At 46.3% G+C, this 12072-nt stretch overlaps 1 protein-coding gene across 1 annotated transcript in view; it reads right to left on the bottom strand.

Annotated features, from left to right (window-relative positions):
- B3GLCT (beta 3-glucosyltransferase) overlaps positions 1-6852 on the bottom strand; it is a 119831-nt gene extending 112979 nt beyond the window's left edge. The window contains exon 1 of the mRNA XM_045797008.2: positions 6413-6852. Within this exon, the coding sequence (XP_045652964.1) occupies positions 6413-6485 (73 nt within the window). The 5' untranslated portion in view covers positions 6486-6852. The remainder of the gene's footprint in view (positions 1-6412) is intronic.
- Positions 6853-12072: the final 5220 nt, after the last annotated feature.

Genomic DNA, 12072 nt, shown 5'->3' on the forward strand with positions numbered 1-12072 from the left:
TGGAACCCCATAATCTGCCTTTTAACAAAGGGGCCCGCAACAAAGGGAACTCTACAAGACGTTGAGGTGATTCTCCTGTGTGCTGAAGTCTGACACGCTGGGGTGCGTAGCTAGACAGCCTCTCGAAGGAATGGAACGGGGCTATTTTTCCAACAGGCCTTGGCCATTTACCTTCCTTTACTTCGTTCACCGCATAAACGAAGAACAAGCTCCAGTATATCCACCCTCAAGGATCTGGAGAAGATAAATTCAGTGTGATGTGTAAAGAGCCTTGAGCTTCTTACGGCAAGCAATGATGTAAACTAAAACATATCACCTTTTCAGACCGTAAAATATTCTTTTAGTAGTGAAAATAAGTCATATCCCCAGGAGAAAATGGCATTGCTATAATTGAGAGACATTCAAATCTTATTTGATGATACCTTTACTCATTTTTTGGTATAAACCTACAGCTTTACATCATACAGATAAAGACTTTTCTGCCCCAGCTTCTACCAAATCTTGGGTACACATATATTTTGAATACAAGCTTAAAATGGATTAATTTTGCCAATTAAGATTTTCTACTCTTAAAAAAAATCTACTCAAATTGCCCCCAAATCCCTCTGCAGCCGACCTCTCCTCTGAGCTCCAGACCTACAAATCTAACTGCCCACCTGACGTGCACCTGAACATCTCACATCCCCCCAAAACTCAGTTTGTCCAAATTGAACTCCTCATCCTCACCTCCCTCTAAAATTAAAAATAAATTTCAGAAAAAATGTCTAGCTACTTAATGCCATAGAAATGGTTAAAAGAAATTTTATGTTATTTAACTACAATTTAAAAAAAAAAATGTTTAAATCTGGTCCTTCTCCATTAGTGCCTGTATCAGTAAAGAGCACTGGTACCCACCCACAGCTCATGACAGAAGCCTGATTCATCCTTGACCCCCTCCTTCCTCTCAGCCCACTGTACCCATCAACCTCCCTGTCTCCGGGATTCTTCATCATCTCTCACGTAGTTGATTCCAGCAGCCTCCTCGCTGGTCCCACATGTCCTCACTAGCCGCCTCTAATCCCTGCTCTACAGGACAACCAGAGCGAGTTCCTTAGAACAGGAAGTTAAATCGTGTCATTCTCCAATTGCAGCCCTTCAACCACTTCCCACAGCTCTAAGGACAAAGTCCAAAATCCTTACCCTCCTCTGCAAGACCCTGCATTGCCTGACCCCTGCTGAATTTCCCAGCCCCTCTCTCAATCTCTCCAGAACTGTCCTTTCTCCACTGTGTTCCTCCAGCACCAAGCTCTTTCCCCTGCTGGCCGTGTCCCCCTCCTCCATTTAACTGATCTCTGCTTCTCGTTTAGATCTGAGTTCCAATGTCTCCTCCTCCAAGAAGCCTTCCTTGAGCCCCTGTGCCAAGGTTTCTCAACCCAGCACCCCGCACTATTAACACCAGACCAGATCATGGATTCTTTGGAGGGGGAGGTTGTCCCGTACATGGTAGGATGTTCCTCGGCGGCCCTGGCTCTAGATGCCACTAGCACGCCATCCCTGTGGCAACCAAAAAGTCTCTAGCCATTGACAAATGTTCCCTGAGGGGCAAGATAGCCCCCTGTTGAAAACCATTATGCCAGACTCCAGGCTAAAGCCCTCCATCTCTCTGCCACGTGTTCTCACAGCGCCAGGAACCCCCTGCCACGACGCTGAACACAGTGCGATTTGTTTCTGCGGCGTGTTTGATGTCAGCTTCCCCTCGAGACTGCATGTTCCACCAGGGAAAAGCCAGACTCGATCTGTCTTCTTCCTGCAATATCCCCAGTGCCTGACACATGTAGATACACTTTCTGAATAAATGAAAAAAATTCCAAGCACAGTTCTTTCTTTTAATACTATTTTTGAACTGTTAACATTTTCTAGGAGTGCAAATCAGCGCCTACACTGAATTGGGTTTCTCTGGGGAGTGGCTTAGTGAATAGAGCTTTGAAACATGGAATTAAGGGAGACTCTCAATCAATAATAGATCTGATGAACCCCTGACACTCACTAGAATTTTTCCTTTGTGTTGGGAAAGATGGAATTAGCACTCCTATATACTGTTCTTAAGCAAGAATCTGGCAACACCAAAGATGGATTCCCATAATGCTACAAAGAGACAAAAACATAATAACATTTGTGAATTTCCCATAAATAATCCTTTTGTGCCTAGAAATTATGCTCGATTTATGTTTCTAATGAAAACAAAAAACAAAAAAAAAAAACAAAAAAAAACCTGGCCCTTAGTGGTCCAAATGAGGTCAATTATTAGGACTTGCTCAAGTACTGGGCCCACAATGTTTGCTTCAGAACAAGTTAACAAAAGGGTCAGGATAGCTCCTCCCAATCCCCCCCGCAACTGCCATCCCATCTGAAACAGATGCTCTTTTCCCCCCTCTCTTTATATGCACCCCTCCCTATAAAGAGCTTGACTGTTGGCTATAGGCAAACTCCCTTGGGTCAAGTCCATAACCAAGAGGCCCATGCAAACTTGGGAACCCCAGAATACCCGGACAAGAACCCATCCAGACGGGTAAAATCTCTGTCAGTCCTATCTGCTTAAGAAATAAAAGGAGGGGGGAGCCTGGGTGGCAGAGCGGTTAAGCGGCTGCCTTCGGCTCAGGGCGTGATCCCGGCGTTATGGGATCGAGCCCCACATCAGGCTCTTCCGCTATGAGCCTGCTTCTTCCTCTCCCACTCCCCCTGCTTGTGTTCCCTGTCTCGCTGGCTGTCTCTTCTCTGTCGAATAAATAAATAAAATCTTTAAAAAAAAAAAAAAGAAATAAAAGGAGGGTTTAAAAATCAAAAATTAAAACACACACACAGACACACACGCATGAATCTGGGATCAGGTCTGACTCTTGGTGCCCTAAAATGCCGAACTCACCGCAATGAAGAGAATCTGAGCGAGAACTGGACCAGAATGAAAAATCAACCCTAATTTTGGCAGATGCTAACAAATTCAATCCTGACACATACAGAGTAGAAACACGGATAAAAAAGATAAAAGTTAGTACCTTATTATTTTACCATTGGTTCAAATGAGCTTCTTCACAGACGTATCAATTAGGATTAGGTTGGCTGCTGCATGGAACGGAAAACTCAAACAACTGAGGCTTAAACAAGACAGAGGTTTATTTTTAACCTCCTGCAAAACAAGCCTGGAAATAAGTGACCCAGGGCTGGCGTGGTGCGCCACATCCATCCGGCGCCCAGGTGGTGCTATCCTTTCTGCCCTACCACCCTCACTACTGGCTTCTGTCTTCAAGGTCACCTCATGGTCACAGGATGACCACTATGGCTCCAGCCATCAGATTTACAGACAATGGGAAGGAAGATGAAACAAAGACAAGCCAACAAACAAATAAAAAAATAAAAAATAAAAAATAAAGCACACATCCCAGCTGGGTCAGCTACCTTTAACAAGCTTCACCAAGAGACCCACCCAAAAATCTCTACAGATAACTCAGTGGCTGCCCCTACTTGCAAGGGCCACTGAGAAACATTTTCTTTCTGGACACACTGCCACCGCCACGACCATGACATTCCTCCGTCCTTCCCCTCGCCGCCTATATTATTAGTCAGCTAGGGCTGTCTTAACAGCAACCAAGGCTGGGTGGTTTAAAGAGAGGAAATTTATTCCTCACAGCTCTGGAAACTAGAAGTCCAAGATCAAGGTGCCAGCAGGGTTGGTTTCTGCTGAGACCTCTCTCCTTGGCTTGCAGGTAGAAGTCTTCTCGCTGTGTTCTCACATGGCCTTTCTCTGTGTGCATCCCTGGGGTCTCTTCCTCTTTGGAGAAGGATAAGGACAGGGGTCCCGCTGGATTGGGGCCCCACCCCTATGACCTCATTGACCCTTCAGGATCTCCTTGGAGGCCCTAACTCCAAATACAATCACCCAACACTCCTGATTATCTAAGAGGTTTTTTAGTCAGGAGAAGAAGGAGCTATGGGTTATTGAGTAGGCAGACAGCAGTCTCTGCCACAATAGAATCAGTATGTTAAAGCTGTGAGAAATGGCAAAGTTCTGGTATTTTATCTAGTCTATGCCTCCTGTTTTATAGGAGAAAACTGAGCTTAAACCCACTAGGAGCCACACAGTGGCTGACGGAGAGGTGTGAATAAATCTGATTCTAGAACTGGCACTGGACTTTAGAACTGAAGTTGCAGTGAATTGGGTCTGTATAATCATACGGGTTTAAAATAAATCTTCTATATTGACTTTTCTCTAAAAACTCAAGTGAATATGCTACAGTTTGTGGGAAAACTAAACTATATATATATAGCCAGGCCAAACTCATAAGGGACTATTTAGAGTATTCTTAAGCAATCAGGATTGTTCACATGCCTCAGAATTCCTATCATAATCTCTGTTTCAGCAAGAGTCCAAGATACTTGGTTCCGAGATCTATAGAGTGGGTACCACATCCTTCTGCATCTTGCTCCTCCCCCAACACCACCAAAGCAGAGCTCAATAAACTGAGCTCGTGATTTACCTCAGACCTGGAAGAATGCAGCTTCTTGTCTGTACCAACCCATGAAAGCCAGCTCACAAAGCCAAATGTCTCACAGGGACCTTTTAGTAGGTTTTATGTCTTATTTATTGTGCTTATCTGACAACTTCACAATGTTAATAGACATCTCTAAAAATGTGTTGACATTTTGGTTCATTCTGACTGTCCTTTAATGTATTATCAAGTTTGGGCAGTACAGATATTCCCTTAAGTGCAGTAAAAAACAGATACGCACAGCAATACAAATGTGTATTTCAACCCATACGTTGAATATATTATGTACAAATATTATATCCCCAGTACACCATTATAAAGTGCAGTGCTATAAATAGAAGGCCAATTTCAGCTACCACCCACCCCATTTGGTTAGGTGCAAAACTTCCAGGCAGCAAGCCAACTGAGGCAGCCAAGAGTCACCTAGTTAATTTCCCACCCCTTCAAACTCCCCTTCTCCCTGGGCTGCCCCCTCCCAGCGATGCATTCTTTCTTCCATTAAAGCAGATCTCCTCCAAGTTCAGTTGCTCCCCACCGTCAATTATAGCTTTCTGTGCCCAAGGTGCCCGAACATTTTTAATTATATTGTTGCTTACTTAATCATGCGTGTGAACAATTAATTAACAATTAATCTCACTCGATTTTCCCACACTTTCTGAGCACCTATAGAAAAGCGAGGTGTACGCAAATAACGTCCTTATTCGGAGAGTTTAAATCCAAATAAAAATGAGCTGTACAGGTTCCGGTGGGCTACCAAAAAGCAATGTGCAATAACGCTACGTCTCTTCCTAAATTGCACCATTCTGCCATTTCTAAAAATCTGAGATTACTGCCTTTTAACAGACTGGAAACACAAAAGTCCGGGTTAGAGGACAATAACCCCGAGAACACTGAAAAGGGAGTAATTTTTCCCCCAGGCTTTCAAATTTGAATAAATCTCACCATAAATGTCAATTAGAACAATTTTTTTAAACTTTGCCACATCATTTTACAATAAAGGGGAGAAAATACTCTTGTGAGGAGAACGGAGGAAAAAAGGGAAGGGGCATTATGGCAGCAGCAGACCCGACAAGCATTGTTTTCAGAAGTGTTCTCTAATTTCCCCCCATAAAGACTCAAGATTGGGGAATGTCCCCACCGCCTCCCCCACGCCACCACCGCACACACTGAGGGCCCAGCCGGGCACCCCGATCCTCCCTTTCTGGCCAAGGAATCTGTAGAAGGGGTTGGTGCCAAGTTGGCATCTCAGCCCCGGAGACCCGGGCACGGCCGGAATACCCCCGCAGAGAGCCCCTGCAGGGCGCGCGAACCTGGCGGGGTGGGGGGGGGGTGCCGTCCCTAGCCCCCCGCCTGCAGGGCGCGGAGGTGCGGAGCGAGCCAGCGGCCCCGACCGCAGGGCCCGCCCGCCTCCAGCCTGTGGCGCCCGCGCAGGGCGTGTGGGGCGCGCGGGGCAGGCGGGACGCGGGCGGAAGGCAGGGGGGCGGGACCGCGGCCGCCGCTTCCCTGCTCTCAAAGTTTCTTGCAGTTGCACATTTACTCAGCGCTTCCTGTGGGGGTGAGCGCCTCGCCCTCCCGGCTCGGCCGGCCGCCAACTCCCGGCGGAAGGAGGCGGGAAGACGCGAGTGGGGCCGGGGAGGCGGCGGGACCCAGCGAGCCGAAAGGGGCCAGGCGCAGCGCGCCCCGGGGTCCCGGAAAGCCGGGTCCCCACCCGGACGCCGCGAGAGGGCGCTGCCGCCGGCGCGGCGGGGACGGGACGGCGGGACACGAACGCCCGCGGGGCAGGGCTGGGCCGCCCGGCACCTCCTTTCGCGTGCGGACGCGGGACGCGGGCGGCAGCGTCCGGGAAGCCCACGCCGCTCCCGTGCGCGCCCGGGCCGCCCGCTACTTACCCAGGGAGCAGGTGAGGAGAGAGAGCAGTGCCGGGAGCGCGAGGCGGCGGCCGCGGCGGGCGGGCGGCAGCATGCCGGCGGCGGGAGCTGCGCACCCTATTGAGGCGCGGGGACGGGAGACGCGCGGGGAGCAGAGCTGCGCCGCTGCCGCCCCTGCCGCCGCGGCTGACCCTTCTCCGCCGGCTCCCCTCCTCCCTCCTTGGGCTCCGCCGTGCCGGCTCCGGCCGCGCCCTCTGGCGGCCGACTTCGGGAGCGTCCTCGAGCCGGTTCCAGAGCCCGCCTGGCTCGCGGCTGTGCCTCGGGTCCCGCTGCCTGGTGAGGGTAGAGGACAGTGACTCTCTTCCAGGCTTGTGGCCTCTGCCGCCTCTGGCCATTAGTCTCCACTCCTTTTTTACCTAGGCCCCATCTTCTACCTTCCTGTCCTCCCACCTTACCCCTTCCCCTCCCTTTCCTGGATCTCCTGGAGTAGATCAGTAGGTCTTCCTACTCCCAAAGTGAGGAACTGGTGGGGGGCAGGGAGGGGAGGAGACTGGAAGGGAAGTCACTTTTCCTCCCTGCTAATGTACCATCTGCTATTAAAAAAAAAAAATCAATAATTCAACTCTTAATATTGTTGGCACCCGTGTTCTACGTTGATGAAGGTGTTTTTAATCAGCTCAACTAATTTACTTAATATCCTCTTTTTTTAATGGGATTTGGCCAATAGCTTAGGTCTGGAATTTGGCTTTCAATAGAAGTTTGTGTAAATGTAATTTCGTATAAATGTAATTTTAAGTGTGCACCATAATGGAAGAGGGAGGGTGTAATTTTATTCAAAACGTCTGATAAAAATTAATTAAATTGGAATACAGAGAAGTGGAGTGACCTCATGTGGAGAGTCCCTCTTGTCCTCATGGGACCGTCAAGGGGCTCCCTCCCCAGCCAGGAGGTGTGGTAGCCCTGGCAGAGGGCTGGCCCCCTTATGTTCTGTGGTGGGCAGAGGGGGAAAGCAATAACAAATGAAGAACGATGAACCCCCTCTAATGGTTCTTCACTGCTTTGCACCTCCCTCAAGCCTTGACTCATGTCTCTCTCCTGGAAAGTATATGGGACCAAGTGCCCATCACTTACCTGAGATTAGGCCATGACCTTCTGAAGCCTGTGTCCATGTTCTCATTCATACTTCATCATATTTTTTGGATGCCTACTCTGTGCCTGGGATGGTGCTAAGCACGCTACCAACACCAGTATCTTCCACATGGACATGCAACATTCACCCACTTGCTAAACATTAAATGCAGACTGGTGTCAGGTGGTAGGAATACAAGTAAGATGTTGGGATAATAGCAGTCCAGGTGCTGAATAAATGTTTGTTGTCTTGAGCCTTATTAATGTGAAGACCAGGGGCACCTGGTTGGCTCAGTTGTTAAGCATCTGCCTTTGGCTCAGGTCATGATCTCCAGGTCCTGGGATCGAGCTCCCTCCCTACCTCAGGCTCTCTGCTCAGCGAGGAGCCTGCTTCTCACTCTCCCTCTGCCCCTCTCCCTGCTTATGCACTTTTTCTCTCTCTGCCAAATAAATAAATAATCTTAAAAATAAATAAAGAAATGTGAAGATCATTATGGGGGTTAACCTTGAATATGTTAGGATAGTATTGTTATTTGTCAGTTCCACATCTGCAGCAAGGAAGGAAGGAAGTCCAGAGGAGTCCCAAGGAAAAAGGAAGTCCAAAGGCTCTGGGTTTTCTCTCTCTGGTATACATTGACTTCTTAAAACTGGAAACTAAATATCTTGTGTGTAACCCATTTTGTGTGAATGCAAATAGTGCCATCTTGTTCCATTCAGCCAGGGTTTGTGGCTACATGTCAATACTATTTTTATAAAAAGGGAAAAGAAATGTAAGAATCCTTCCTTTCTTTTTTTTAGTGAAGCTTTTCTTTTTTTTTTTTTTTAAAGATTTTATTTATCTATGTGACAGACAGCCAGCGAGAGAGGGAACACAGCAGGGGAGTGGGAGAGGAAGAAGCAGGCTCCCAGTGGAGTAGCCCGATGTGGGACTCGATCTTGGAACGCCGGGATCACTCCCTGAGCCGAAGGCAGACGCTTAAGGACTGCGCTACCCAGGCGCCCCTAGTGAAGTTTTTCAAATTTATGGTTGACTGCATTGATCCCTTTCATCTTCTAAAATGTACCTGCCTGGTTAAGAGTTCTAGAAGTTTTCCAATTTCCAAAGCTGTTTAGCTTTCTTCCAAAAAAATATTCCTCAAATGTATTTGATATTGAATATTAAATCAAGGTATGTGCACATAGACACAAGACTAATAACTAAGCAGCTTGCTTACCATGTATGTGTTCAAATACCTACTTCATATTTGGTAACAAGCAACTCTAGGTGCTCCGTCAATGTTTTCAACAAAATTCACCATAGGAGAGTATTTTGTGTGCTGGAACAAGGTGTGGGGAATGGAGCCCTAAAGACAAGAGAGCACACTCTAAATAATAACCCTGCCCTGTCGTTCTCCCATCCCACAGTAGACATAGATAAATGGCACATTACAAAGCTCCATAACTCACATTTTAAAAAGAATTACCTTTCACTTACTCTAGTCATATGATAAATGGACTTCCTGGGAGTTCCTCTCCCAAAAACAAGTTGAGAGTTTCCTGGAACAAAATGTGCTTGTGAGGACACTAACAGATTCGTGGTGAGGCTCCGCGTGCCATCTGAAACACCAACTGTAAGGGGACAGCTTTCAATGGGAAAAAATAAATCTCATAAACTCTAAGATTGGGATCTGAGAAAAAAAGCAGGCCTTAGCTCTCTCTCCCTGGGGTTCACTCATCTTAATTTCAGATGCCACCCCCATACTGGCCCCTGAAATTATGTCCCTCCCCTGTGCAGGGGTGGATCGAGGAGTTCCCTCTTTTGAGGGAGGAGGGCCTATAACAATATAATTGAAACAGTTTGGTAATTTCTAAAATAATTTTCTAAATGCCAAGAAAGAATATAGAAATATATACATAAACCGTAGATAGTCAAATAATCTAATAGGCAAGCTCCAAACAGATGGTTTCTGAGCTTGTAATAACTATAGACCCAAAAGCCTGGACTCCATTCATTCATTCAATTGATAGTGAATGGCTTTTTGCTGGTGTATCCTTTACTAGGCTCTGAAACAGATACAATGAAGCATAAAATATGACACTGGGCACAAGAACTCACAGTCCAGTTAGGGAGATAAAAATGTTCAGGGGCATCTGGATGGCTCATTCAGTCGAGCAACTGAATCTTAGTTTCAGCTCAGGTCATGGTCTCATGGGATGTGGGATCGAGCCCCGCATTAGGCTCTGTTGGGCTAGGCTGGGCTCCGTGCTCAGCAGGGAGTCAGCTTGAAGGTTCTCTCCCTCAGCCCCTCCCCCTGTGCGCACGTGTACTCTCTCTTTCTCTCAAATAAATAAATAAACCTTTAAAAAAAAATGTTCCTGGGTCACTTGGGTGGCTCAGTCAGTTAAGTGTCTGCCTTTGGCTCAGGTCATGATTTCAGGGTCCTGGGATGGAGCCCTGCTTTGGGGTCCCTGCTTGGTGGGGAGTCTGCTTCTCCATCTCCCTCTGTGCTCTCTCTCTCTCTCTCTCTCTCAAATAAATAAAAATCTCTTTAAAAAATAAAATAATTTTTTTAATGTTCATGAGTGGGGTTCCTGGGTGGCTCAATCAGTTAAGTGTCTGCCTTTGGCTCAGGTAAGGATTTCAGGGTCCTGGGATCAAGCCCCCAGTGGGCCACTCTGCTCAGCACGGAGTCTGCTTCTCCCTCTCCCTCTATGCGTGCATGCACTCTCTTTCTCAAATAAATAAATAAAATCTCTAAAATAAATGTTCATAAATAATTTTACTGCCCCATGATAAATGCTACAGGACAGGTGGATGCAAACACTTTGGAACATACAGAGGGAAAAACAAAATGGTGGCCATGGGAATCCATCAGTAAGACAGAAGTGACTTGTGCAAGGTCTTAAAGGAAAAATTGGTTCCTGAGCTGAGAAAAAGAGAAAAGGCATCCCAGATAGAGGCGCAAAGAAGTGTGGTGTTCTGTGGCCGATGTCGAAGAGATTACTGCCTGTGTTTTCCTCTAGGATTTTGATGGATTCCTGTCTCACATCGAGGTCTTTCATCCATTTAGAGTTTATCTGTGTGTATAGTGTAAGAGAATGGTCCCGTTTCATTCTTTTGCATGTGGTTGTCCAGTTTTCCTAGCACCATTTATTGAAGAGACTGTCTTTTTTCCATTGGATGTTTTTTCCCGCTTTGTCAAAGATTAGTTGACCGTAGAGTTGAGGGTCCATATCTGGGATCTCTATTCCATTCCATTGATCTATGTGTCTGTTTTTGTGCCAGTACCATGCTGTCTTGGTGATCACAGCTTTGTAATATAGCTTGAAATCAGGCAACATGATGCCCCAGCTTTGTTTTTCTTTTTCAACATTTCCTTGGCAATTCGGGGTCTTTTCTGGTTCCACACAAATTTTAGGATTGTTTGTTCCAGCACTTTGAAAAATGGCATTGGTATTTTGATCAGCACGACATTGAAAGTGTAGATTGCTCTGGGTAGCATAGGCCATAGCAACTTCTTTCAGACATGTCTCCAAGGGCAAGGGAAACAAAAGAAAAAATGAACTTTTGGGACTTCATCAAGATAAAAAGCTTCTGCACAGCAAAGGAAATAGTCAACAAAACAAAGATGCAACCCACGGAATGGGAGAAGATATTTGCAAATGACACTACAGATAAAGGGCTGGTATCTAAGATCTATAAAGAACTTCTCAAACTCAACAACCAAAAAAGTAATCAAGTCAAAAAATGGGCAGAAGATATGAACAGACAGTTTTCCAAAGAAGATGTATGAATAGCTAACAGACAAATGAAAAAATGCTCAACATCATTAGCCATCAGGGAAATTCAAATCAAAACCACACTGAGATACCACCTGACACCAGTTAGAATGGCAAAAATTGACAAGGCAAGGAACAACAATTGTTGGAGAAGATGTGGAGAAAAAGGAAACTCTCTTACACTGTTGGTGGGAATGCAAGTTGGTACAGCCACTTTGGAAAAGTGTGGAGGTTCCTCAAAAGGTTAAAAATAGAGCTACCCTATGACCCAGCAATTGCACTACTGGGCATTTACCCCAAAGATACAGATGTAGTGAAAAGAAGGGCCATATGCACCCCAATGTTCATAGCAGCAATGCCCACAATGGCCAAACTGTGGAAGGAGCTGCGATGTCCTTCAACAAATAAATGGATAAAGAAGATGTGGTCCATATATACAATGGAATGTTACTCAGCCATCAGAAAGGATGATTACCCAACATTTGCATCAACATGAATGGAACTGGAGGAGATTAAGTGAAATAAGTCAAGCAGAGAGACAATTATCATATGGTTTCACTTATACATGGAACATAAGGAATAGCATGGAAGACATCAGGAGAAGGAAGGGGAAAATGAAGGGGGGGGAATCAGAGGGGGAGACGAACCATGAGGGACTATAGACTCCGGGAAACAAACTGAAGGTTTTAGAGGGGAGGGGGGTGAGGGTATGGGCCAGTGCGGTGATGGGTATTAAGGAGGGTACATATTGCATGGAGCATTGGGTGTTATATGCAAACAATGCATCACGAAAC

This window comes from Ursus americanus, chromosome 10, assembly GCF_024610735.1.
Source record: "Ursus americanus isolate L20-20 chromosome 10, mUrsAme1.1.p, whole genome shotgun sequence".
Classification (NCBI taxonomy): domain Eukaryota; kingdom Metazoa; phylum Chordata; class Mammalia; order Carnivora; family Ursidae; genus Ursus; species Ursus americanus.